The sequence below is a fragment of the Buteo buteo genome, chromosome 2 (assembly GCF_964188355.1).
Source record: "Buteo buteo chromosome 2, bButBut1.hap1.1, whole genome shotgun sequence".
Lineage (NCBI taxonomy): Eukaryota > Metazoa > Chordata > Aves > Accipitriformes > Accipitridae > Buteo > Buteo buteo.
The window spans coordinates 78,397,649-78,423,250 of NC_134172.1; the positions used below are offsets into that span (position 1 = coordinate 78,397,649).

General features: G+C 46.3%; 2 protein-coding genes and 1 non-coding gene across 17 annotated transcripts in view; all 3 read right to left on the reverse strand.

Annotated features, from left to right (window-relative positions):
- The window catches only part of DNAJC5 (DnaJ heat shock protein family (Hsp40) member C5), a 36,147-nt gene extending 31,422 nt beyond the window's left edge, over window positions 1–4,725 (reverse strand). For 2 of the 5 annotated variants that reach the window (XM_075021306.1, XM_075021296.1), the window contains exon 1: window positions 4,160–4,725. The gene's annotated coding sequence lies outside the window, so the exon portion shown is untranslated. Of the gene's footprint in view, window positions 1–856; window positions 993–4,159 lie in introns of those variants that run through there. The other 3 variants (XM_075021257.1, XM_075021277.1, XM_075021286.1) reach the window with 2 other exon arrangements.
- Window positions 4,575–4,646, reverse strand: TRNAE-CUC (transfer RNA glutamic acid (anticodon CUC)). Its single transcript has one exon. It is a non-coding gene; the product is annotated as a tRNA-Glu (tRNA).
- A 3,891-nt stretch (window positions 4,726–8,616) lies between the features above and the next one.
- On the reverse strand, window positions 8,617–25,268 carry TPD52L2 (TPD52 like 2). Of its 11 annotated transcripts, XM_075021346.1 has the most exons (11): window positions 25,151–25,235; window positions 24,530–24,675; window positions 23,244–23,392; window positions 22,358–22,417; window positions 20,795–20,854; window positions 16,480–16,581; window positions 12,437–12,463; window positions 11,992–12,033; window positions 10,655–10,703; window positions 10,525–10,573; window positions 8,617–10,441 (listed from the first exon to the last, which is right to left on the reverse strand). In XM_075021346.1, the coding sequence occupies exons 1-10, from the start codon at window positions 25,167–25,169 to the stop codon at window positions 10,538–10,540; spliced, it is 690 nt and encodes a 229-aa protein (XP_074877447.1). In that variant the 5' UTR covers window positions 25,170–25,235; the 3' UTR covers window positions 8,617–10,441; window positions 10,525–10,537. The 11 variants fall into 11 exon arrangements, with proteins under 11 accessions (XP_074877447.1, XP_074877431.1, XP_074877422.1 ...); XM_075021330.1 differs by lacking the exon at window positions 10,525–10,573 and having other exon boundaries at window positions 24,530–24,648; window positions 25,151–25,268; XM_075021321.1 differs by lacking the exon at window positions 10,525–10,573.
- Window positions 25,269–25,602: the final 334 nt, after the last annotated feature.

Below are 25,602 nucleotides of genomic sequence, written 5' to 3' on the forward strand. Positions count from 1 at the left end.
TGTTACTTTTTTGGTAGCTATTATCACTTCATTAAAATACTTAAACAATGTTTCAAGGAATGTCTGCTCTGGAATGCAGTTCTTTTGTATCAGTTTACACTGCCTGAAATAGAAAACAAAGTGCCTCCAAAGCTAAAACACGTACTTTCTAACAATTGTGCTTTGTACGTTTTTATTAAGAAAATACTTCAACTGAACTTCTAAGTAAATCTTAAGATATAACACCATTCAAACTCCTGTCTTTCAAGATTAAAAGCAGTCACTGGGTAACCAACCAGCATCAACACATAGTAGCTGACATAGTAACAAAACTATAAGAATAAAAAATACATTAAAATAATGCTGAGAATTCACAAACGGCTGGCGAGATTATAAGTGTTGGCAACCCGCTGACAGCAGACACTGACCAGGTGCACCAAGATCACTCCTCAACTTCCTTTTTATCATCCAGGTCTTTCCTTTTGCAAATGTCCAGTCAGTCACCAAAACATCCTGAATGTGTGGAAGAACTTTGATGGCCAGGACAGGTAGCTAGAGAGTTAAATATGCAAAAAATATTACATGGACACTTCTAAACCAATATTGCTTAATTCAAATTACTTCCATTACTGAAGCACAAGGATTTTTCATGTTAAAAAAAAAAAAAAAAAAAGTGCCACACTTCACTTTGATCCTCAGCATTACCCATGTTCCTCATCCCTCTGCATTTTGCCATGACCCATCTGTCTGACAGCACAGGTGGCCACACAACTATTTCCTGAGACCGCGGACTGGCCCACTGCAGCCCTCTGTGCCATCTGCTTACAAGTTGGGGGTCACCTCACAGAAACCAAGCGACTCGCCAAACTGCACACACCCGCTCCTTGAAAACATCTTTTCCTCAGACTAGTGGAGAGCGACCGAAGAGCCACGTCTTCCCAGGCAGAGGCAATCCCTCTCTAGCGCTGCTTCGTTTTCTACCCAGGCAGGTAAACCTGGAGAAGAAGAGAGGCCATGAGCAGAGCTGCGGCAGAGCCCTGAGCTAGAACTGCAAGCAGCAAAGCCAAACAAAGAGGACTTGCACAGCTCGAGGTCAAACTGTGAAGGAAATCAGTCAGGGTATTAAAATTACCTTAAATTAATCCCCATGCTCATGTGTTTGATGGGAAAGCAGTGAAAATGCTGGCAGATGCCATTTTGCACGCTCTGGGGAGGGTACTGGAGCACTCAGTCCTACGTATAAGCTTTGCAGAAAAAGTTCTGCTAACCCCTTCCCTTCCCAAACACACCAAAAAAGTATTTTTGACCTGGTTATTAACATTAATGGTACTTAAAAAGGAGAAAACACTGGCAAACCAATCAAAAGAGGGAAATACAGCAATTATCATAGGCCAGTTACAGCATTGTTATTACAAGTCAAGTCATTCAATGGACAGACAGGATTTGCAGAACCACCTCCCAGTCTTGAATTGTGCCCACTTTCCCAGAGAGGATATTCTGGCAACTGAATTCATGAATTCAAAAAAAAAAAAGAAAAAAAAAGTCATATTGGCAACTTTTACATTTAACCTAAACATGACTTCTTAAGTAATCCAGTTAGGCTTCCATTAGTATTCACTATCAAAATGCTTAACCAGAGACAAAATTCTTCTTGAAGCTCACAAAGAGAAGAAATAGGATGATTAACAGCATCATTGCTGACATCTACCACCTCCCTAACAGCATAACCTGCAAATCAGGCCAAAAGTCTCAAAATCAACGTTCCTACCGTTAGGTTCCTAAGTCATATGCTGGTACTGCTCAATTTTTTCCAAAGTATGAAGATCCAAACACCACCGCTGACTGGACAGATGCCTTCATAAGACACAGTAGGAAAAGCTTGTCTGTATCACAGCTGTATTTTGACTCCTGCTCTGATCATCCGCTGCAAAACAAGTCTCTGGCCAGCTCCAACTGCCTTGGATAACTTCATAACTGGTCAGGCCGGTGCCTTTGCCACCTCAGCCACAAACCGCATCAACTTACTGCAACCCAGCTGGAAAACAAGGCACACCACCAACTGACCAGGAGGTGGGTTGCTTGGCATTTAGGAAAGACTGAAAGAGTATTTATACTTCTCGGGAATAAGCAACAAGGATATAAGGTCTACGCTATGAGACAAAACATACTACCAAGACATTACTTTCTGCAGACACTCACTGATAAAAGACAGTTAAATATAGCACACAGCGAAGTTGGGAAATCTCTACTTTGGCTTCACCAACGCTTTAAACCTACAGCCTTATCAATACAATACATCAAAAATTTAGGAGGAAAATCACACATTGCAGCACGTCCCCTTTCATTTAAATGCCATGAACAATCACTAAGATGAAATAAAGGAGGGAGGGAAAGAAGCATTTATTTATGCTTATAAAAAGCTGTTTGACTGAAAAATCTCATCTCCAAACGCCGGGTTATCTGCAAAGCAGATTCTGCATGGCCAGCATCATGACAAGTTTCTTCAAAGTCCTTAGAGCACGACAAGAAAACCACAGGAAGCTGCTCAATAAAAATAAACTTCTTTTCATCCTACAGTCTATATATTAAAGTGAAATTCTCTTCAACTCCAGCCTTTGCTTCCCCTCTTTCCTCCCTCCCACTGCAGAGTGTACTTGAATTATTAGACCTAGTTCATTAATGCAAATTAATTTGGCATCTATTTCTCGGGATCTCTTAGTCAAATTAGGACTCTCTCATTTTCTATCAAAAGCAAACAAAAATGCAAACACTGATCCTAAGCAGCCCGAAACCAACAGACGCCTTAGAACTTAAAAACGCCTCTACTGAAATTGCGGTCAAAAGAATAAATTCCACTTAAAAGTGGATGCTACTATTCAAGAATTTAAATAGGTACAATCCTGACGCATTTCAAAAGGAAATCCTTTCAGATTTGCATACTTTTGATAGCTTGATTTACCCAATGAAATGGGTGAAACACCACCGGTCAGCCACTGGGTGAATGCGGCCTACAAGTTTTTGCTTCAATAGCAGCAAACTAATACAGTATTTAAACACACATATAACATTTCCATGTCCTTAAGATATGCTAGCATGAGGACATTAGTCAGACGTCGGCTAGGAGAATTATATTATTTCATACCGGTGTAAAATGATGTACCAAATCTATGCCTTTTTTTAAGCTTTACCGCAGGAGAGAATATTAAGCGTAGATAGCTCTACAGCAACATCTCACAGCACAGGAAAATTAACACCCCAATAAAAACAAACCTAAAAAAGACAAAAATGTTTAGCTTTCCTCTCTATGTCACACAGATGGCTTTCACCTTGCTCTCCAAGGGAGAAACGGTTCCATCAGTGTAATATACTCCGGTAATAAAGTCAACGGCTTTGTGTCACTACGTGTATAACAGCAAGATATAGATAAAGCATAACAGCAAGAGTGAGGCATTATCTGTGAATTTGCTGTCTCCGTTTCGTCCAGTTGCATTCCGTATCACCAGAATTACCTGACCGGAATTCTTAATTTGAGAACCAGAAGACACTGCACAAATAAATAGAATTATGCTGCCTTTGCAAGTTTCTCATCATAAAGGCTGGATTTACTTCCCGTTGCTAATACGTCATTCATTAAGCACATCAGAATCTGAGCAGTTACAAATCATCTTTTTTTTTTTTTTTTAAATTAAGCAGAACAACGTAAGGAAGGGGAAGCTAAAATCATCCTAGCTCCCTCCAGCAAAAAAAAAAAACAAAAAAAACCCAGTCATCGTGAATCACGGCTCACACATAAGACGAATGACTTTCATTTAGAATTCACCTTTCCAGGCCTTTTGTTTGGGGTTTGGTTTGGGTTTTTTTTGTAGGTTTGTTCCCCCCCCCCCCCCTCAATCTTTACAGCTCAGAGGCAGAGGACGCAGCCCCTCAACCACCACGGAGGAATGCGCATGTGGGTGGAAGGAGGGGAGCCGGGATTTCCACGCACGCACCCCCCGCCCCGGGCTGGAGCTTCCCGTGGCGGGGGGGGACGACGGACACCCCGGCCTCCTCCTCCTCCCGCCCCCCGTTCCCCTCACAGCCTCCCCCCGTTCCCCTCCGCCCCCGCCGGCACCACCAGCTCCATCTTGGCCTCCACCCGCGGACCGGGCCCGCCGAGGCCCGGCCCCGCCGCCTCACTCACCTGCGCCCCACGGGTGGGGTGTGTGTGGGGGTGGGTGGCCGGTCAGCCCCGGGGCGGGGGCGGCCCCAGGATGCGGGGCGGCTCCTCCCGGCGTCGAGAGGCCGCCGGTCGCGGCGGCGTTACCTCAGCCGCTGCTGCTGCCACCGCCGCCGCCGCCGCCAGACACCGAGCGGGACCCGGCGACGCCGACGGCGGGTGAGGGAGGGGCCAAGGCACCGCGCCTGCGCGCAGCTCTCCCACCCCCGCGGGGCGCGGGCATGCGGCCGCAGCGCGGTGTGCGTGGAGCGCGCAACGTGGGCGGAGGGAGAGGGGAAGGGGGCGGCCCTAGGGGGTGCTGGGCGGCGAAAAGCGGGCAGAGCGCGGCGGAAAATTAAAAATAATTTAAAAAAAAAAAAAAAACCAAAAAACACAGAGCTTCCCTGACCGGGAATCGAACCCGGGCCGCGGCGGTGAGAGCGCCGAATCCTAACCACTAGACCACCAGGGAGTGATGAAGGAAGGTTCCAGGCTGCTGCAGTTCCCGCGCTGACGCTGAGGGGGCTGAGGGGACCGGAGCGGGGCTGAGGGGGGTGGAGCGGGGCTGAGGGACTGGAGCGGGGCTGAGGGGGCTGGAACGGGGCTGAGGGACTGGAAGGGGGCTGAGGGACTGGAACGGGGCTGAGGAAGCTGGAACGGGGCTGAGGAAGCTGGAAGGGGGCTAAAGTGGGGCTGAGGGGGCTAAAGTGAGGCTGAAGTGGGGCTGAGGGGCTGGAGCGGGGCTGAGGAGGCTGCAGCAGGGCAGTAGACAGGACCAGGACATCGCCTTTGGGCTGCAGACTTGGGAGTTTGCTGGCTTTCTGAGTTGTGTGCGGGGTGGTCGGGCTCCGACGTTGGTTTTAAATCGGGTGCCTGCAGCACCTTCATCACCTGGGCTTTTTCTTGGGGTGCTGCGCACAGCCTGCCACCTGCACAACCCCAGGCGGGTTGCCGGCTCTTGCGTGCCCCGGGAGCACGGTACCAGTTCCTTTTAATGAACAAACAAGCACTTACAATTAGAGGAAAACAGGTTTTTTTTATCTAGAGCCTGAGTGTTTTTCCCAGTTGCTCAAGTTTCCTGGTGCTCCTAGGTGCTCCCTGGGGAACGCTGCTGTTTCCCACCGGTGGGTGAAAAGCCAACTTCCCCCTCATCCAATGCATCCCGGAGTGGGTGACCCCAGTGCCGGTGTGGGAACGCTGCCCGGGCACCGCAGCTGATCCCAGCCATCCCTCCCACCGCCCCGGCACGGCCCCGCTGGCCTGTGACCTCCCCGCGCTGCTCTAACAGCCTTTCCCGTCTGCCGCCTCTGACTCACGTTCAAAGAAATGACCAAAGATGAATCCCATTTGCCAAGAGTCATCACCGTTAATCATGCACCCGTGCGTTAATCAAGCCCCGGCTTCCATCGGTGGCTGCCGAGTCGCCATCCCCTGCCCTGCTCCGGCACCAATGCTCCAGAGGACAGCAGGTACCTTTCCCCCTCCAAAACACCGGCTACATGTGGGGGTCCCCGGCGCCGGCCTTGCACAGAGTCTGCACCCAAGAAGAGATGCTGAAGCCGCCCCAGCACCCATGCAGGGCCAGCCCCAGCTGCTTGGACCCACAGGGATGCAGCAAGTGGTCCCAGGCTGGGAGCCCTGGGCCAGAGCTTGGCTCCGGACACTGCCCGCTCAGCCAGGGATGAGCGCAGGCTCCTGGCCGCTGGAGCAGTTGTGCAACCCCTCTAACGAGCATAAATGTCAAATTCCTTAAAAAATGCTTGCCATGGTTTCGGCTGAGAGTCGCGACATGGTGCCAGCATGGAAAAATTGTTCCCTATAACTTTTTGCAGTCAGTTGCTTTTTGATTCTGCTCTTTATCTGCTTGTTCCCACTTTGTGGGATGGAGCGATCTGGCTTCCTGCCACCTTCAATGCTCCCGATGAAGCCTCCACACCTTGCACTCCTCTGCCCGAGCTGTCCCGTCTTTGGGTGTAGGTGCTCACCCTCTCCTTTAAAGTGATGCAGCTTTCCTTTTGATGGCTCAGGTATTCCAGTGCCCCACGCTGGACTTTCCCAACTCTCCTTTCCAAGCTAGGCGATTACGGCATGCAAACTGAGAGCAAGTGTACAGGACGCCGCACTGCCTGGCCACCGCACGTCACCTTAAACTTTGGGGTTTAGGAAACTCCCAGTGATGCAGGAGCAAGGAGTTGGTGCTTTGCTGGGACGAGGGCTCCTACCCTCTCCCTCATGGGCAGGAGACAAACATCCCAAATCCCCTGGGAAGTTTTCATTTCAAGCCAAGAGGGTGAGCCTGTCCCTGGGTGCTTGTTGGCAGGGGAGGATGATGACTGCTGAGTCTTTCATGTGTCTCCACACCCCAAAACGTGGCTTCGGGCTTCCTCAGGAGCACCTGCTGGTCTCCCTTCCCTGGTGAATCTCAGCTCCCTCCTGTTTGCTGGGTACTCACCCAATTATGGACCTAAATTATCCCCCCCGACCCATCCAGCCCTGCCCACTGCCACAGCAGCCGAGGCCAGCAGCGGGATCTGGCCATGCGGAGATGCTGCTGCATGAGCACCTGGCTTGGAAACGGGCTGTCTGCTTCACCTGGCCCTGTACTTTACACCACGGAGCTGGGAGAGACAAACCGCAGCAGCGGGAGCTTTGGGGAGAGATGAGCATCCTCCTGGGGAGGCGGCAGCACCAGAGGCACCACTGTGGGAAAAGCCTCTCGTCAGCTACCACGTCCCCAGTTGATAACGTCTGCTCAGCACAGATCCCCCCCCGACACATGGCAGCAGTCAGAGGAGGCCCAGCAAGTCCTCAGTGATAAGGAAAGAAAATGAAAATCATGCGGTAAAACCAGAGGAGCAGGAAAGAGACGCTGTTTTGGTTGCTGCCTCTGTTGCTGCCTGCGAAGATCCCAACTCTGATGGGTCTCGTGTGCTGGCCTAGTTAGCATAGATTTAATACCAGGATGTTTCATTTAAGGGAAGCAACAGGAGAAAGAGGGAGGAGAGAGAAGTGACTCTGGGAAAGCTGCAGGACAAACCCACTCCAGGCTCCAAGGCAGCAGGAGAGCCATCCAGGGACACCGACTGCCCCTGAGCCCCTCTGAACAGCTCTGGCCCTCCGAGGCTGTTGGCAGGGGATGAACAGAAAAGGAATATTGCTGTCAAAGCTGTCTCCCCCGGTTACAACAGAGCAGGTGGGTGCTCACGAGGCTGCCGGGGCTTCATATGCTCCTGGTCCCGGGTTTTTGCAGGGAAGGAAGCTGTGTTCCCCCATCCTTTGCACGGGACACTGCAGTCCCCAGCCAGCCCCGAAGGAAACTGGGGGTTTGCACCCATGAGAGCTGCCAGGAGCACACTTAGAAACTGGGAACTAACAAAACCACTGTCAAGCCTGTAACCAGGAAGGGAAGGCTTAATTAACCTTCCTTCAAAAAACCCAAGATCCCTCACTGGAAGGGACTAGGGAGATGGAAAAGCATCCCCCCCGGCCCTGAGGCTCTTGCAGGGGAGCTCACAGCCCCAGCTCCACAGCCTGGGGGGTTCCCTGCAGCATCTCTCCTCCAGGATCAGGTATCATACCAACCCCTTTGCTCTCAGACCAGTTGCAGAGATGTAGTTTTACCTACAGAAGTGCAGTAGCAAAAAAACCCCAACATTCAAAACAAACCAACCCTGAAACCCCACAAAGCCAAACCCTCACCACCAAGCAGATGCTTCAAACCTAGCCAGGCATCCTTCCTCTGAAAGCACAGCACACCAAGCAGCTACAGAGCTCTGCTGGCCTCTCTCACAACCTATTTGCCTGCTCTCCGCTGCCCTTTTAAATTTAAGAGAGCAGCTCCTAGCTCCAGCCATACAGTCGCTCATACCCCTGCACCATGTTGTTTAAATCAGTAGCGATGGCCAGAGCTTCCAAGAAACCAATTCCCTGAGGTATCACACCGTAAATCCGAGCCAGCACCACAGCTGCTGCTTTTCCACATTACAAGTTTCTCCAGCCTCAGCCCCCACTGCCAAGGTTACCGCTGTGACTGCGGTCCCACGCTCCGAGCTCAGGAAAACAGCGTGAGGAAGCTCGAGGCGCGTCTGGTTCACCTGCGGCACCGGTTGGGAAGGGAGCAACGTGATGGTACTTGGAGGATAAACGTGAGCTTGCGACGCCCCAGCCCTTGGTTGAGCACAGGTAAGTCTGGGGAACCAGCTGGTGTTCTTGTAAAGGAAACATCAGACTGTAAATATTACTTAGTACATCCCTTCACAAGAAAGCATCCGGAGAGCCAATGGACAAACAAGCCAGAGGGATAGGATAGAACAGAATATTTGAGTTGCTTCTCGCCTCAAGCTGCTGCAGGCAGTTGGTATTTGCCTGACAAGTTCAGAACACGCACCCAAGAGCAGACTCCAGTACTGTTAAACAGAACAAAGACAAGAACATTCACCCCATTTTCTCCCAAAGGAACGCTTTATTGACAAGTTTCCTCACTATTTATCCATATAGAGAAACAGTTCAATACCCAAGCTCCAGCAGTCCCCGTTTCACTGGCTCTGTTCCTCGCAGGGAGGCCAGTTTCAGTCAAACAAGGAGTGCCAGTAAATGACACTCTACACTCCATCTACTGCCTAGTACATCTGCCTTCTAATATTTCATCCCGCGTCCCCAGGTCTGCAGAGGGAGGGGAGCAGGGGTGGGGGAAACGGAGATTAATCAGCAGGTAAGTGTCAAAACTTGCTTCTCTAAAGAAGGGTCAGAGACGGATCAGTCCCTCCAGGGTGATAAACCACTAAAACTACCCAGATATGTACATAAGCAAGTCTAAAGACCTGAGTAAGTGCCACTTCGCCTCCAAGGCACAGAACTGCTCACTCTAGGTATTTCTATGTGGAGGCACCTTGCCTAGAATAAGATCAGGCGTCTAGAAGAAAACTTGGAATTTTGCAGCTCCTGAGCAATGAAGTTGGACATCAAAAGAGTAAAACATCCAGCCCCTGGGGGAACTGGTTGAGCTCCGTGATTCTCTGCCAGTTTTGTAAACCAAGATTAGAGCTGGGGCTTTCAACTGAAAAAACCCATCCAGTCACAGTCAGATGTACCAGATGGAGGAGCCCACAGAGAGCAGAGCAGAGTCCCTCCAACATAGTGTCCGTATTGCTAGAGACAGCTTTGGCCTTTTTAACCTGGCCCTGTTGCTAGCAGCCTTCAGAAATTCTTCCTCCAAGAACGAAGGCATAAACTGAGAAGGGAGAAGCAAGTTTCATACACTCAGGAAATGGAGTGCACCACTGAATTTAACACAAGAACTGGCTTATAAGCATGCTGCTACTACTGTATGATGCAAAACTCCAGTGCTCAACATCCAGCTTTATAACCCTTACAGTCCTCTCTATAGAAAAAAAAAATCATAAACAAGTAAAGCATAAGGTGATGTAAGGCTTGCAATTCAGTTTCAGAGTCCAAGGGAGCATTTCCCTAATATAATGCCGAAGCTTCCTTTTTTTTTTTTTTTTTTTAAGCTTTATTTCTTTAAAGTTCATTGCATTTAAAAATAAAGATTTTTAGTTTTGTTAAAGCTAGAGCATTAGTGTAACAACGAGGCAGCTGCTAAGTGAAGTTTTCCTTTTGGGAGCCCAGAAAAAAACCCAACTGTTTACCCCATTTACAAGACTGCTCCAATGAGAGCCAGAGAAAACAGTAACGGGAGAAGCCTGGGAGCTCACCGAGTAGCTGCATGGCATGCCCTGAACAGAGAACATAGCCAGAAGCTGAAGCTAAGAAGCCCATGCACTTGGCTTCTCCAGTAGCTGCCCTCCTCACACTGCTCAGGGCAACGTATCTGTTCCAAGTTATGTCAGACAAGGGAAAACTGTTCTCATCTGCAACAGTGGCATTTCTGAGCTGCTTTAAGGAAACTCCATCTTACATGCTCTCCCAAAAGGACAGCAGTGATACATTTAATCTACAAACTTTAGTGTAAAATATTATTTGTGTACAAAACTTTGCATTCTCTTTATTTGACTTGGATCCAGCAGCAGTGTCTATGAATGAATGATGGATCTCTCCAGACTGGCTCTCAGCCCCTTCTTGGATTCGCATGTTGTTGCTGTTGTGAAGATTTGGGAGGGCGGGGGCTCGCTCTTACAGTTGTGCACAGCCGTGCAAAGCCACATCGCAGGTCTAGAAAGGAGCGTTGTCTTGTGGAGGCTTGTCTCCAGCTCCCGAGGGGGAGTGGAGGCCTTCAGTGCTATTTTCCCTGCTGCCCACCACTCTGGACTGAAAGGAGAAAAGAGAGTTAGGATAACAAGAAAGCAGCACTGAGAATACCAAGTCAATTCCCCCTTGTCAAGGTCACCTACTGTAGCAAAGACTTCACATATCTGAGAGGCCATTTGCCCGAATACTAGTCTACAAGAAAAACATTGCAGAAATTAAAGTTTCTGCATAAGGCTTCACACTATATGTTTACAAGACAAAGCAGACTGTTACCTTTATGGTCCCAACTCTATCTTCAAATGACTTGAAGGTTGCAGAATTCCTTGAAGAAAGGAGAGGAAAAAAACAAAGAACAAATTAAGACAAGTTAGTTCTTAACTAAAGCAAATCGCACAGCGTGACTGGGCTCTCTGGCTATTCCCATGCAGTGACAGCAGTACCCAGAACACTTCCAGCTCCTCACAGCCTTTGGCACAAATCTCTCAGGCACACCAGACAAGAACATTACATACAAACTCTGAAGGAAAACATTTATACCATGTACAATCCACTCAATTGCTCAAGCTAAAATGTTGATGGAAACAAGTCCTAGTTCACTAGGGAATCAATGCGTGGTAAGTAGAGAAGAAACTAGCTCTTAGTTTTACAAGACTTCCAACTAAAAGCACACTGTCTTAAATAATGGAAAGGAAAAGCTGAAAAGGGTTTAAAACAAAGGCTTCAGTTTCCCATATCACATCCCACAGGCAGGAAGGCAAAGGGCCACGTGCCTGTACCTATGGGTAGCTTTACTGCTACAGGAGTGATCATCTGCATCAGGAAATGCTCATAAACGCAGTGCAATAAATTAATCAGAGGATTTCATATTTCTAGCAAGATAACCACATCAATTGTTTGATAACCTGACAAGCTGCTTTGCTGGTGAACGATTCCACGGGAGTGCTCTGTACCAAGCATGCAGACCAGGTAATTACTCATACAGAGCTGCTCTCCCCAGGCTAGGCTGTGGGAGCACTGGGAGCTGGGAGATGACTAGTCTCATCTCAGTTATTTTCGTTCCAAAGAATCGCTTTATATTTGTGCCCATAAAATAACCTCCATCAATCTGGAACAAGGATGAACAGAGAGGGGGCTTCTGTGGATCTCATCCAGCCCTGGCAGTTGTTTCTTCTGCAAGGGGATCACCACCTAATGCACCATGAGGGCACGCTGGGCAGGGCGTTGAGCTTCCAGACTGGAGACAGAGGGTTCAAGTTAGGATTCTTCTCAGTATTAGCAATGGCCATGCTGTACATTGCGAGAGGAGGACTGTAATCCCTGCCCTTCAGGGACCTCTGAAAGCTGCAAATTTCAATTAGACTTTGGTACAGTTGCAACACTGCACTTAGTCCAAGAACAACACAGGTGCTAATAACCATAAAAAGAGATTGGGTAAAAAAAACCACCCTGAATTACTCAAACTGCAGGACGTGGTTACCCCATACTCTGCGTAGGGTCTGCTTAAGAAGGGAACCAGTTGTACAAATCGGAACAAAAAACCCAGTAATGACAGAGTCAGCTGTGCTCTCCCACCGACCCCACTCAGGAGACACGGGTATTTGCTACATTACCTCATCGCTGGCATACTTATCGAGTGGCGAATGGAGTAGCTGCTACTCGGAAGCATTCAGAATAAGGAGGAAAAAGTTTAATGACAATTTTATACTGATACCATGCAAAAGCAGCATACCCCTGGTTCTTAAGCACTTACAGTCCACACACAGGCTGCTATGGACAACCAAAGCGGTAAGAGCCAGCCCTCTCTTCCCTTATTTAACAGCTGCAGCCCAAAACTAGTTTTCCAGACACAGGACTGTAAGCACGAGTATTTAACTGCTATTAACTGCAAAATGCAACTGTGATACAAAAGTCAATTACAGGGCATTGGTTTGTGGAAGGTTTCTCAATCTGTGTCAAAAGGGTAGGCAAGGCTTAAATAATCAGTTTCCCCTTTAACATGTGCAAGGGCTGGCCTAGAAACAAATGCTCTTTTAGCAGCCTTGAAGAGTGTCTTACCTAAAGGAATGCGAGAAGGGGTGAGCCCTGGAAAAAGCCACGGACAGCAGAGAGAAAAGGGAAGCAATGGTCAGATACTTGTGCAGATCTAAACACTAAATTCAGGGCAGCGAAGCAGGCACATGGTCATAGGATCATGGGACAGCAAAGTCAACTACCCAGGAGGAAGCCTCTCAAAATAAATTACAGAAGCAAGCAAAAATCAATTGCTTTTCATTAACTCAAGCCAAGCTAAGACATTTTTCAGAGAATAATAACAGCACCTACAGCAACTTAGAACCAGGGTGCTGGGGAGGGAAAGGAGTGGGTGTGCAACAACAAACTAAAACATTTTACCTACTCCTATCCATTGCTTTCATGTGATTTTGTTTTTCTAGAGTATGTTTTCCTAAACTGAGGGTTTTACCAAGCACTACCTAATTTGGCAAAGACACTTCCTTCCCTCATTTCCCCCCACAAGCTCTCATACAAAGACAGCATTGCTCGGACTTCTGGCTGAAAACTTCTGTAACAGGAACATGCAATGGATACCTGCACACTTTCTTGCCAAGCCTGCAGATCTCAAAGTTACAGCTCAGAGAACAAAACATCTCAGCGTAATAAAGATAAGAGTATCTGGATAAAAGGTATCATGTTTACTCTATAACCTGGTTGCCCATTTTTAGGTTTCGAGGCAAACTATCCCCCACCAGGTTACCAGATTTCCATGTGTGATTCTGCAATGCAGTAGCACCTCAGTAGTCTGAAACAACAGACCAAGGTTTCCTACTTCTACTAGTAAGATTACCAGGATGCTCTAAAGGAACTTCTCTGACCAGAAGCAGTGCTCTATTCCACTTCAGTATAATTTTTGTCTTTGCAGCAGGAAACAGTCACAGCAAGTAGGATCTGAAGTACTTGGCAAGGAGTACAAGGGCTTTTCCTTACAGCCAGAGCGAAGACGTTAGGCTTTGTGGTTTCATTTCCCCATGCATCCAAGTCAGCTCTTTGGCAGGGCAGACTCCTTGAAATGCTGTCTTTGCATGTGAAATAAATTAACTTTCCACTTACTCTTGCTTAAAGGAGAAGAACACAGATAACACATGTCCATGCACCATGCTACTCTGTATGCAATACCACAAGCACTGGTTCATTTGTTCAGTATCTCGGCCTGGACCTAGCAGTAACTCTTTTCCTCCTCTCATAAGGATTTAAAGTTTACATAAATTCAGGAATTTGCAGGCACCTTTGGGGCTCGGGCTAACATTTCATAATGAATTTGCTTGTAGTATTATGTACAGCAGCAACCTTCATCAGACAACATGAAGTGTATTGGGGGACACAAAACCACAAAGCAAGCTGTTATCAACAAAAAGAAAACACTTTCAATTTTGCAGTTTACTGGACTCAGTAAAATGCAGGAACAGAACGTCTAAAAGCCAATTTACTTTTTAACTGTAAGTGGAGATAACAGAAAAAGCTGAATTGGCCAAGATTTGAAAAAATCCCACCCACTAATTAAGCTACATTTTCTCCCCTCAAGGCAAGCTAATAGAGCAACAGCATTAATACAGTTAGCACACAGTTACCGCATTAAGTTCACCATGTCTCCTTACAATCCACAGCTATAACATTTAAAATTATTTTGACCAGAATACAGCAACCCTAAAGATTTAACCCAGGGACGCATTACTTGTATTTCATAGCATTTTGGTCCAAGTATTTTTAATGGAATTATGACTACGCCCTCTGTCTATCGGAGGCGTTTGTCCCATTCATCATGCCTTCCTTGCATTTATCAACCGGTGAAGGCTGACTAAACACGGAAATCCCTTCTGTTATCTCAACACTTCCAGTGATGGAAAATAAACCTGCTTTACAAGTGAATTTGTAGTGTAAAAGGAAAAAAAAGAAAGTACGGTAATGGAGGTTGCAGTGTAGGCTATAAGGCCTGTAACAGAGGTTCTCTGGGAACAGAGATCATCCCCACCCATTCAGAGAAGTGATCACAACACTACAACAGACTTCACTCCTCGTCAGCTCTGATCACATATCAGAGATCACCATTCACAGTTCCACCTGGCAAGGGTGGAAAGTGGGACAGTTCCTGCAGAAACTTATGCTCAGAGTTAAACCTTATTCAGAATCAGAAATATCAAGACGTGAATGCAGCACAGGAGACAGAAGTCTGTTTATATACACACAGAAAAACTGAAAGTCTTAAAAAAATCATTACTGTGTTCCCCCACAGGGCCACATATACGAAGCAAATCCTGCTGAAATAACTTTGGCCGGGATTCCCAGGTGACAAGACAGAAGCTGCCTGTATTTCATAATACATCACCCAAAGTATTAGCTATAAAAAGGAATGCAGGTGTTTAAGTTGGTGATTAATGCTGAGCAACACCATTGCTGCAAAGGTCTGACTTGTTTGCAGGCCAGCAGACTACACAGCCCATTTTCACTACGACTATGTCAGGCCAGCTCTGTCACCAGGAGTAACAGGCGCACTCTTCACTCGGCCATTCATCCCCTCCCTCCATCATCTGTTCCTGGGATGGCACAAACATTTCTGCAGCTGCATGGTGAACTGGATTCTCCCAACCAAAAGACAACAGGCAGGACCAAGCCTGCCAAAACAGCTTCTTCTGGTGGCAACTTTGGTTCACGAGTTCCCCATTTGGTCCAAAAACCACAGTTCCTATCCCTTTGCCACAACAGCCTTGCCAGACTGCCGAAGTCAGGCACCAAATTTACTTATCGGTTTAGCAAAATGTGTTACCACCACATGGTGCGCCAGTATCTGTAATCTGCTGTGATTACACGTAAATCTCTTCTTCCAGCAGACTAGGTAGTTTCCAGCAAAGAAAAGTTAAAACTTGAATACTGGAAAGGGTAGGAAGCATACTAGTCCTCCGCCAAGTTCAGAGAAGTGAGCTACTGAAAACACCCAAAATTACCCTCCAGGAACACAGTAAATAACTCACTGAGGATAGAAGTAGAATAAATCAGTACTATGTGATCAGAGGCCAACAAGTTCTTACCACTTGGATACTCCCAGCCACAGTGGAATAGGAAATTCCCTACAAAGAACGACAGCTACCCATTCAATCCAAGGTCTGATAAATCATGTTAAATACAAGCTCTAAGAATACTTCCTTAGTAGCCTAGACAGGTTGTATATTCAGAATTAGCTCTCAATTCCAAGAAAAACATGGTCAAGGTATTCTGCATGAAAAACTTGGATGTCACCATTAATGGGGAAGCAATCTTTAGCTTAAATTTCTGAAGAGCGAGTAAATCACCAATTCTAGCCTTTAATTTTGTACAGCTGAGAAACTCACAGAGCAAGAACCTCAGCCAGCAACCAAGGGAACGAGCCCTCCACTTTCCAATTCAGAGAGGTTTAAATTTGCAATTACTTCAGCAGTCATCTGCTTCAGCAATCTAGATAACCACCACTAACAAGAAGGAATTTTTAACGTTGTCATGATCTTCTGAATCAATTCATATCTTCCAATCAACGCGACATAACTGTGCCTGGAAGGCATACTGCCCTTCTCTACAGAAAGTCGACACACAGGGCTTGAAACTGCACGAAATGCAGCATCCAGACTTTACCCCATTTTAAAGCATAACAGAGCACAGGAGTGATGACCCCCTTCTAATCCTTAGCAGTAACACTGAGAAGGCACACCTGTATAATCCAGTAATGAACGGAGAAGGTAAACTTTAATACTAGTTTCTTACTTATGATGTAAAAGCTGCAGTAAAACCATATGACAGTAAAAGGGGGGAGGCTCCTAAAAACGTTCTGCCAGTTCCCCTAAGCCAAATCAAACTTAAATGCCTTAGAACAGGTTTTATCCCATCAACAAGTCTCTAATAAGTGTTTAATCTGTCCTAAACTACAATGTACAGGGCCACACAGAAGAGGGTAGCCTATCAACAGCAATGTGCTGCCAACTAAGCAGAAAAATGGAAAAGAGCCTAGTTATTGTCTAAAGTCTCATTACTGTTTGAAACCAAGATCAAAGCACCAGAGAGCAAAACAGAAATCTTACCTCATGTCACCAAGTTTCCTGCTGATAACAGAACCTACATTGGAAAGTGCTGCTGAAGTCTTCTGTCCTGCCTGGGAAAGGGTTTCCTGGGTCTTCTTATAACTAAATAGAAAAAAACACCATAAATTGAACAGGTCGTATCTGAAAGCAAGAAGCATCCCCCCCCATTTTGAAAAAGGAACCCATATTAAAGGAAAGAGGCTAGGTTAGTGAGCTGCCCTGACTTCACTGAAAGAACCCCTTCCAGTCTTGCATATAATCAAAGACTGGAAGTTTTCAAAAAACAGCAAGTGTAGGATTAACCTTTCCATACACTCAGTTTACCATTTTGACCATGCAATCTTAAATCTGACAAACATTTGCAAAAAAAAAAAAAAAAAACAAAAAACCAAAAAAACCAAAACAACAACAACAACAGCAGCAACAACAAAAACCCAACCAAAACAAACCCCAAACCACCCAATTTTCCATGTGAAAACTCTTAATACCACAGCATTGTATCCTGTTTCCTCTATAACTATCTTTTGGTCTCCTTGAGAAAGTAAGCCTAGGAACCTATTCCATAACATGTTTGCAGCCTTGAAGAAGATAAAGCATTTGTTGTAGCGTTAGGTTATGGAGGAAAGAGGCAAGACTAACACCACTCTATAGAAAAGAAATGCAGGAATCAGCATTATCTCTACAACTGCGGTTTAGAAATAAATTGGTAGAGAAGTTTCCTATCAGTTACCATTAACCACAATACATAAGAAGTCTGACAGCATGTATTTTGTCAGCTGATTACATTTGAGTTTATACCAGAGCTGGAGAAGACAGACACTTGAGAACCTTTGTTTCCTTCAGATGAGACTAATCTCAGGAACAATGATTCTCTGAGCCACTTTCATTAACTCATCCTCTCTAAGCTATTCCACAGTTGGTGGTTAACATCTAGATTTATGGCATTCTTCAAATTACAAAAAAAAAAAAAAAAAAAAAAAAAAAAAAAAAAAAAAGCCTCAGGCTGGAAAACAAGTTCAACAATTTAAGCCAAGTTTTCTTATTCCAAATATTTCAGCTTGAGATTATTTTTTTGCCTGACTAGGATATTTAGGAGAGGGGCATTATAAACAGCCTAATGTTCTCTCTCATGCCTGAGATCCCAAGGCTAGAAGCACCATGATGACAGCCGACTTAATTACATCTCTCTCTCTACAGACAGAAGTGCGTGAGACAGCACCACAGCATCTGAATTACGTGTTGGTTTGTTGGGGTTTTTTTATTTAAGACCACAGCCAAGTATTTCTGAATCAAGAGTGTACACAAGACTTATGCAGAACAGGGCAAAACCACATCAGCTTTACCCTCCCTCATCCCGCAAAGAAAATTCCTATAACCTACACATTTTTCAGACCAATTCCTCTAGAATTTAGTGACTCCAAAGGAATCTGAGTGTGCCCCAACAGCAAGGCCTCAATACTGTTTCTCCACAGCACAATCTTTTGCAAGAAGCAGTCACCTCAGGACAATTTAGGAGTGAATTGGCCAGCATCAGTGCTGCTTGCTCACACACATGCCTTCCTATCGCAGTAACTGTGTTTGAACCCTAGGGACAAAGCTGCTTTGGAAGAGAAGGATCTCAATCCCTGCCTTCAGCAGTCAGGGCTCTCCTTGGCTGACTGAGTCCTGTCATGGGATTTGATTTACAGCTGCCTAACAGAAACATCAAAGATCCCATGCTTACGGAAGTATGTTATGCTGACTCTACGTCTACTTGGCACTCAACTCTCAGAGATCAGCACTGAACACCACAGCAGCAATGACGGGAATGGTTTACAGACTCAAAGGACACCATCACGCCATGCACACTGCAGACTCCCAGGTATTATGTCTATCTTCAGCAGATAAAGGCCAGAGATTTCCCAACTATATTTTCCACATTTGACAGCAGTATTCTTAAGATAACCAAAGATCTAGCACTCCAGTGCTGCTCCTTCTGCCTGAGTGTGCTCCTCCATGATGCCAGAACAACTGTTTGTGCTGACACAGTAATCTAGATCAAGGAAACAATCTGGCTAAAATATAAACTTGAAAGAACAAAAAAGACAGCAGCAGCCAGATCAGATCGCCAGTCTAGTCCTGCATCCACAGCTCCCCCACACACGTACACAGCTCCACCGCTGCAACACAGGAGGCAGAGCCAGGAAAGTACAGCTGAGATGAGAAGCTCTTTAACCCAGAACTGCCATCAGACACACATGTGGAACTGCATCTGTGACAACCATGGATCAGGTTATACAAGACTTTAATGCAACTTAACTATGCCCAGCCCTGACCTAGAAGTCCCAACTACTCTCCTGCAAGTGACACGGCCAGGTTTACCATGGCTATAAACTGACACTCACTCACCTTCTTCCCTTAGCACCAGTACAAAGCACAACAGCATAATCAAAATCTGGGAATAATAAATATGAGCTCTGATTAATACCTTGCTCTACTAACAGGCAACTGGCTGCAGCAGAAGCTGCAGAAATTATCTCTGCCCTGTGGTGTTCATCCTGTAGCATTCAAACATTTCATTGCATCCTCTCCTATAAACCCTGACAGGGAGGAGCCAGACCTGCACCCTCAAATTCTCCTTTATCCATTAATACCAGCTTCATCTCACTTGCCTTTATCCAGCAATCACTGTTTGTGCTGTCTGGCCAAGTACACAAACCATCTAAGTCACCGTGCATCCTGGTTACAATGAAACCGGAGCTAGAGACAGATTGGGCTGATTTCTGTCCTGTCTATGTACTGCTTGCAGAGGGCAAGTCTCTTGTCAGGAATGGCAATTACCAGGAAATTCAGCAGTGCACAGAAGCACCATAAGGTCACAAGTTAGGCCCATTCCCAGTTCAGTCAGGATGCTTGTTAGTTATAATGCAGAGAAGCTCTGAAACAGGAAAGAGGACGCATTTGCATAAAAAACTCAAAACATATGAATAAAACCTCATCCTTGGATTTCTTCAACTTGACTCTTCGCACTTACTGATTGTTACACAAAGGAAGCAGAAATTCTGTTTGTTTTCTGAAACATTGCTGGAATCTTACCTTTCAATCCCCCTCGCCCCTCCATTTTAATCAGCATCTACCTTGCTAACATGAATTGTCACTGTCTGGTGCCAAAGCAAGCAGGAAAACTAGCATGCCACAGCTACTCAGGCCTCAAGTGCTATACAAAAGCACGCTTCCGCCACATTTCTGGCGCTTATTAAGTACAAGGAAACAGACATAACGAGAAGTTTTCTATTCTAGCAGGCACACCCAGGGAGGAACTCTGATTAAACGCTGCTGGAGTCAGTCATACTGTCAGCAAGCATAAACACCATGGTCATTCTATTTAGCAAGTGAAATAATGACAATTTACATTATCTTAATCTAGCAAACATATATGGAACACTGAAAGTAGACCTGCATACTTGGAAGTTTTTTCCAAAACTCCTACTTTTTATCTCTGCTCATCTTTCAACTGCCTTATGAAGAAAACCTTCTATTCACAAACACTGCCAATAACAAGCTAGCTGAAAGGACTAAGTTTCATTTCCACTCCAGAGAACAGGAAAAGCTGGCTTACCCAAGACCTACCTTACCATGGTTTAAATCAGTTCAGAAAAAAATGACACTACGTACCTGCTCCCGCTGCATCACTGTAAAGGATTCCCCTATATACTGTGGGAAAGATGCAGTGAGAAGGACAAAGGCCAACTTCCACAATATGCTTCCTTAATTTAGTCCAGATGAGAATTTAATTTCAGGCATTTAATAAAAACATGGCTAAGAGACCTTCGCAGCCAACAACTAGAGTACAACTGTGAGGTTTAAGCTGTTCAAGTCCATTTGGGGTCCCAACATGACAGAACAACTGCCTTGGACACTACAGCTCTATTTGTTCTCATCAGGTACCACAGCAGAAAGAAAAGCTCCTGCTCCCTGCAGAGCACGCTGAGGGTAACAAGAGGAGGTCAGTCTGGCTATTCCACAGCTTGTCAGCTGAAGCTACAATGCGTGGCGCATAGGTCTCAGCTACCCAGTGGTTTCAGCCAGTTCTCCTCTGAGAGCAGGCAGGCATTTGAAGAGTATCACTTGGACCACAACAAAATCAAATACTGACCTGAGGAAAAGCTTCCTCTGCCAGAAGAGGCATTTATTGGGTTAAAAGAATGAAAGCTAGAAAAGATAAATGTTTAAATAGATCTAGTCAAAGCAGAGGACTGTGAGCAGGGGCACAGGACATTAGTGGCAGAAGACTGTCATGAAAGCATTTGTTAACACCGAAGGTTAAGACACTCACGCTTCTGATTGAGTTAATTTTTCATTCCAGTCCTCCAGTGTGCTGCTGGCTGAAAGATATCTACAAACACAATGGAGGTTAGATACGGTGCCAAGATTCATGACAGATGTTTCTTTTGACACTTTCCACATTATTAGTGTCTCTTTACACTTAAGAGTATCATAGGCTTTATTTCTCTGACAATAGCTTCCCCCCTTCTCTGTCACAGCCAGAAGGAAAAGAGCTGTTGTTTGAGAGGCGGGGAAACACCTAAGCCCCAGTTTCTTTCTTATTTAAGCACATTCAAACACTGAGCATGAAGAAACAAAGTCTGCAGTTTAGGTGGTGTCAGGAATTGAAAGACTTTCCGCTCCCTTCCTACACGCTGTGTGGCACCTATGTATTAAAAGCACAGAGCAGTGAACTGAGGCCAAAAAAATCTGACTGCCACGCCTAAAGCTGTATTTTACCAATATAGCATGATGTGAACAAACTGTTAAACTTAGTTTCATTTTCTAATCTTTATAAATCACGTTTCTCTACATACAAAACAGTACCTTAGGTGTTGTGAGAATTAACACTGGAAGTACAGAACAAATACTACAGGAAGTGTCTGCTACCAGCTCAGACAACATGCAGAAGTGCTCAGAGCAGGTGGCAGATCACAGGCAGTCCACGTCACCCAGAAGTGTAACTGTCCCCAATTAGATCAGTGCCATCTTGCCTAATGACGGGATGCTCCCAATCCACATCTTCCTCTTAGCTGAATAATCACCTCCTTCCACACAAGACAGAAGGGAGAGAATCTTCAGTGCAGAACACATTCAAGGGCTCCCTTACATTCAGCTATGCAGCAGGAAATCAAAATGACTCATGTCTAATATGAATGGAGGTCTAATATAATTAAAGAATATATTCTAGAGACAAAAGCAGCCAGATGTTCTTTGTCTGCATTTGTTACCTGCTCATATATACTGCAAAGACTAAAAGTCATGGCATTCTAGCGCTGACATCGGCAAAAAGGTTCACATACATCAACAGAAAAGAGCCAGGTGACTTTCAAAAGCTGATGTATGTATTTACATTTGCACAGCCCCTGCTTCCAGCTACAGGTAAATGCCTTCAGGCACCTTCTCTCCCGGTACAGAAAGACAATAATCAAACTGATTCCTACCACATCTGATGATGAGAAGAGAAATAGTTTCACAGTAAAGACAGAGGTTCACTAATAAGACATTCGATAACAACAGAGTAACCTACCAACGACCAGCTAAAGGGAAACTGTGGTTGATTTTTTGCCTTTTTTTTTTTTTTAATAAAATGTGGTCTGGTAACTGATTGGAATTTTTCTTCTGCGATAACAAGACTATGAGAGAGACGAAAGCAGTAATGTTTACTCATCTCCTCTGCAACTGAGGGATGCTTATAGCTGGAAGAAGCCAGGCATGCTGCTAATAACAGCCCTGCTTCCCCACGCCTCCAGCTCCCAATCAACCCCTAATGCCTGTGAGAACAAGTAGCAGCACAAATCGGGGAATGCAGCAAGGAGCAAGGAGGTGTTGCTGAGGAGCCCGAGGCACTCACAAGTCAGACTGTGTCACTTTGTCATTCCACTCTCCAAGTTTCTCAGAAGTTTTCACATAACTAGAAACAGAAAGTGTTAATGAATATAACCTTTAATATTCATTTTTTAGAAGACAACGACACAGATTTCAGTTACAAAGGAATAACAGAAATTGGGCAGCGATGCAGGAGGGAAGATGAGGAAAAGGGAAAGAATAAACAGTGAGATGAACAGCTCAACAATCTGCTCTGCAGTAGCACTGTCAGTAATTCCAAATTCCAGTTAAGTTACTCAAGACTTTTTAGACTGAACAGTATCTCTATCTCTATGGGCACCGAGAGCCCTTTACATCCAGGCACAACTGCAGGGTCAGACTTACCTCTTTGACTTTCCTTTTGGCACTGTTAAGCACTGCAGTGACCATACCCTTAATGCCTGTTCAGGAACAGTCAGTCTAATTTCAGATCTTCTTTAGGCAGAGATGACTATGCGTAATGCACGCTAATATTACAGAACATTTTCCTAGGAAGTGCAGGCACTTCTCTAAGCTTTTTGCGCTTCTCTGAGCCTGAGTTCAGAACGAGGTAGCAGGAACTTACACCTCAAAGAACGGGCAGAAATGGGCAAACTGAACAGTTAAGTGGCGATCTAGATCTCTAACATCACGGGAAAAAGCATCCAGCAACAATTTATTCAGATCACAGATAGGAAAGTTCTGTGTACACTAACATATAAGAGCAATGATTTTTTTTATTTTTTTTTTTAAATTTTTTCAAGCGCCTTTTACTCTTTATACCCATCAGAGCAAAAGCCTCCAGCCACTTGGAAGTGCCCTGGAATATGCTGCTGGGAAATAATTACTACAGACTCATATTTAAATAAACGTGCATCACAAGCAACACTTACGCATTGGAGACTTGGACATCGTGCCAGCTTTTAGACAGGTTTTGCTTTAACCCATCCAAGGGAGTCAAACCTAGCTTCCTCTTCAGCTCTCCACAGTGCCTCTCTTTAGCAGCCAGAACTTGCCTGAGAGTACCAATTTCTTCTTCAACCTTAGAGAGAGGCAGAGGTTTGTCTTAAATGACGGTTTAGTAAAATTCTGAAAATTAAGCCAACTTTCTACCTTCCTCAAAACTAGCAAGATTTTGTTAACATAAAGAATAGGTAGGAACTTCACGTGCATGCAGAACAATTCAACTCAACACGAATGTTGCTGGAACGGGAGGCCTACAGCTCAGACTTCAATTGGGAAAACATCCATACAACTCAGCATACTGGTGACTTAATGGCACCAAGATTAACAGAACTCATTTCTAACGTTGTAATTTCAACAGCAGATAAAAATCAGTTGCTAACCCTTATTGACTAAGGCTTCTAGTTTATGATTCTTTTCTTCTGATGTCATTAAAGCAAAGAGTTTTTCCTCAGAGATCTTTCTTACAACATTTTCAAAGTACTCAGGAGTTCTTTCCAGGCAGAGAGGGTTCATTTCTGCTTTAACTGCAGCTTACCAAGATCTTCGTGACCACCCAGAGCAGCAAAGTCCTCCCTTGCTAAAACTTGCAAGTCAAAGAACCACCACGAGACTCTCAAATGAAAGAAAGGACTACAGAAGAACAGCTGCAATTACCTTCAGCTACATTTCAGATAGAAATGATAAAGTGACCTTTAAACCCCCAAAGGTGCCCAAAATTTAGGATATTACATTACAAACTCTCAGCTCTTCAAAAGCATATAGGCACCAAAAATAGTCGCCTAAAGTGTCATAAATATTTAAGAGAAAAAGGTAGAAAAAGAAAGCACATTAAGCGCTCGTTATTTCAGCTTCCTAAGCAAAAATGAGTTTCTTTCACACACCACTTGCCCAAAGCATTTTCCCGCTTCAAACGGGGCTAAAAGCCTAGACTGAGCTCACAGCATCAAAACCCACTTATTTCCTTAGAGCTCTAAATTAAGTCGTTCTGGGAAAGAGCACGAAACATACCGCAGCGTTTGAAGTACCTGCCAGCTTTGTGCGTTTTAACAATTGGCTGAGAGGTCCAAAGGTAACACCACTGCAAAATTAAAAAAAAAAAAACAAAAAACAACAAACCACAACCCCGAGTCCTGCTCTTGTTTGCTCCTTCCCAGCAGAAAGCAGCTACGGCCACACACGGCCCCCACTGACAAAACCTGGGGTGCCCCGTTACCTTGGCGAGCTCGGATCTCAACTCCTCCTCTTCAGCAAGAGTCAGCCCTTCGGGCGCAGAGGTCCTGGCCGCAGCCGCGCTATCCACGGGAACATCTGTCATGGCATCCGACAGCAGACCTTTGTTGGGAGAGTTAAGGTTGATATCTGTCACAGACAAGGAGCAGAAGGGCAGACAGCATAAGCAGCCAGCAAGCGAAGCGTGTTATGCAAACCTGGGCAGTCTGACGGGAAAGGTGAGGCGAGGGGCTTCACGGAAAGAGGAAGAGAAACCTCCAGCGGAGTTTCCTCCGTGAACATCTATCACAAGCCACAGAAGCACCGAGCTCTGCCCCTCCAAAACCCCTCCTCGGCCCAGCACCGCCTGATCGATACCCACAAGAGCCCAGGCGACCTACAAACCCCGGGCTGGGGGGGGTGTGTGTGGGGGGGACACACACCGGGCCTCCAGCTCCCACCGCGGGGCCCTGGAACCGCTGCCCCCAGCTAGGCCCACCCCGCACGGCGGCACCCCGGGCCGCCTCCCACCACCACCCCGCCAAGTCCCCGGGGTCCCCCGGCCACAAGGCCACCGGAGCCCGACGACCCATCCCCGGGGTGTGGAGCGAAGACTCGCCCCTACCCTGGTTCGCGCTCTCCATGGCGGCACCTCAGGCCCGTCCAGCCGCCGTTACCCTTTCTCCCCGCCCCCCTCCCGTGACGCAATCAGCGCCGCGCCGCCCAGCCCAACCCGCTTCCGGGGAGGGTCGCGGGGAGAGTGCGTCACCCGGCCGCGTCGCCATGGCGACGGAGCCATGTTTCTTCTTCCTCCTCCTCCTCCCGCCGCCGCCGCCGCTGCCGCTTCCCGGAAAGGGGCGGCAAGGCGGGGGTGACGTCATGGGGGGCGGGAGCCCTCACGCACCTACCGGGGGTCGGCGGTGCCGTTCGCCCGAGCGGAGGGAAGGGGGCAGCACCAGCACGGGCCTCCCGGGCCCGGACCGGTTCCACCGGCCCCTCAGATCCCCGGTTCCACCGGTCAGCCCCGGCTGAGGGGTCCGGTAACCCCTGGGCCGGCCGGGCGGCCTTCTCCCGCCG

Bases quoted from the DNA above. Each gene is read 5' to 3' on its own strand.
- TPD52L2 (XM_075021321.1), bottom strand. The intron at 22,418-23,243 runs GTAAGTGTTGCT...TTCTGTTTCTAG, and splicing joins GATGTCCAAGTCTCCAATGC to TTATGTGAAAACTTCTGAGA. The intron at 10,704-11,991 runs GTAATGTAGCAA...CCTTTCTTCAAG, and splicing joins ATAAGTATGCCAGCGATGAG to GAATTCTGCAACCTTCAAGT.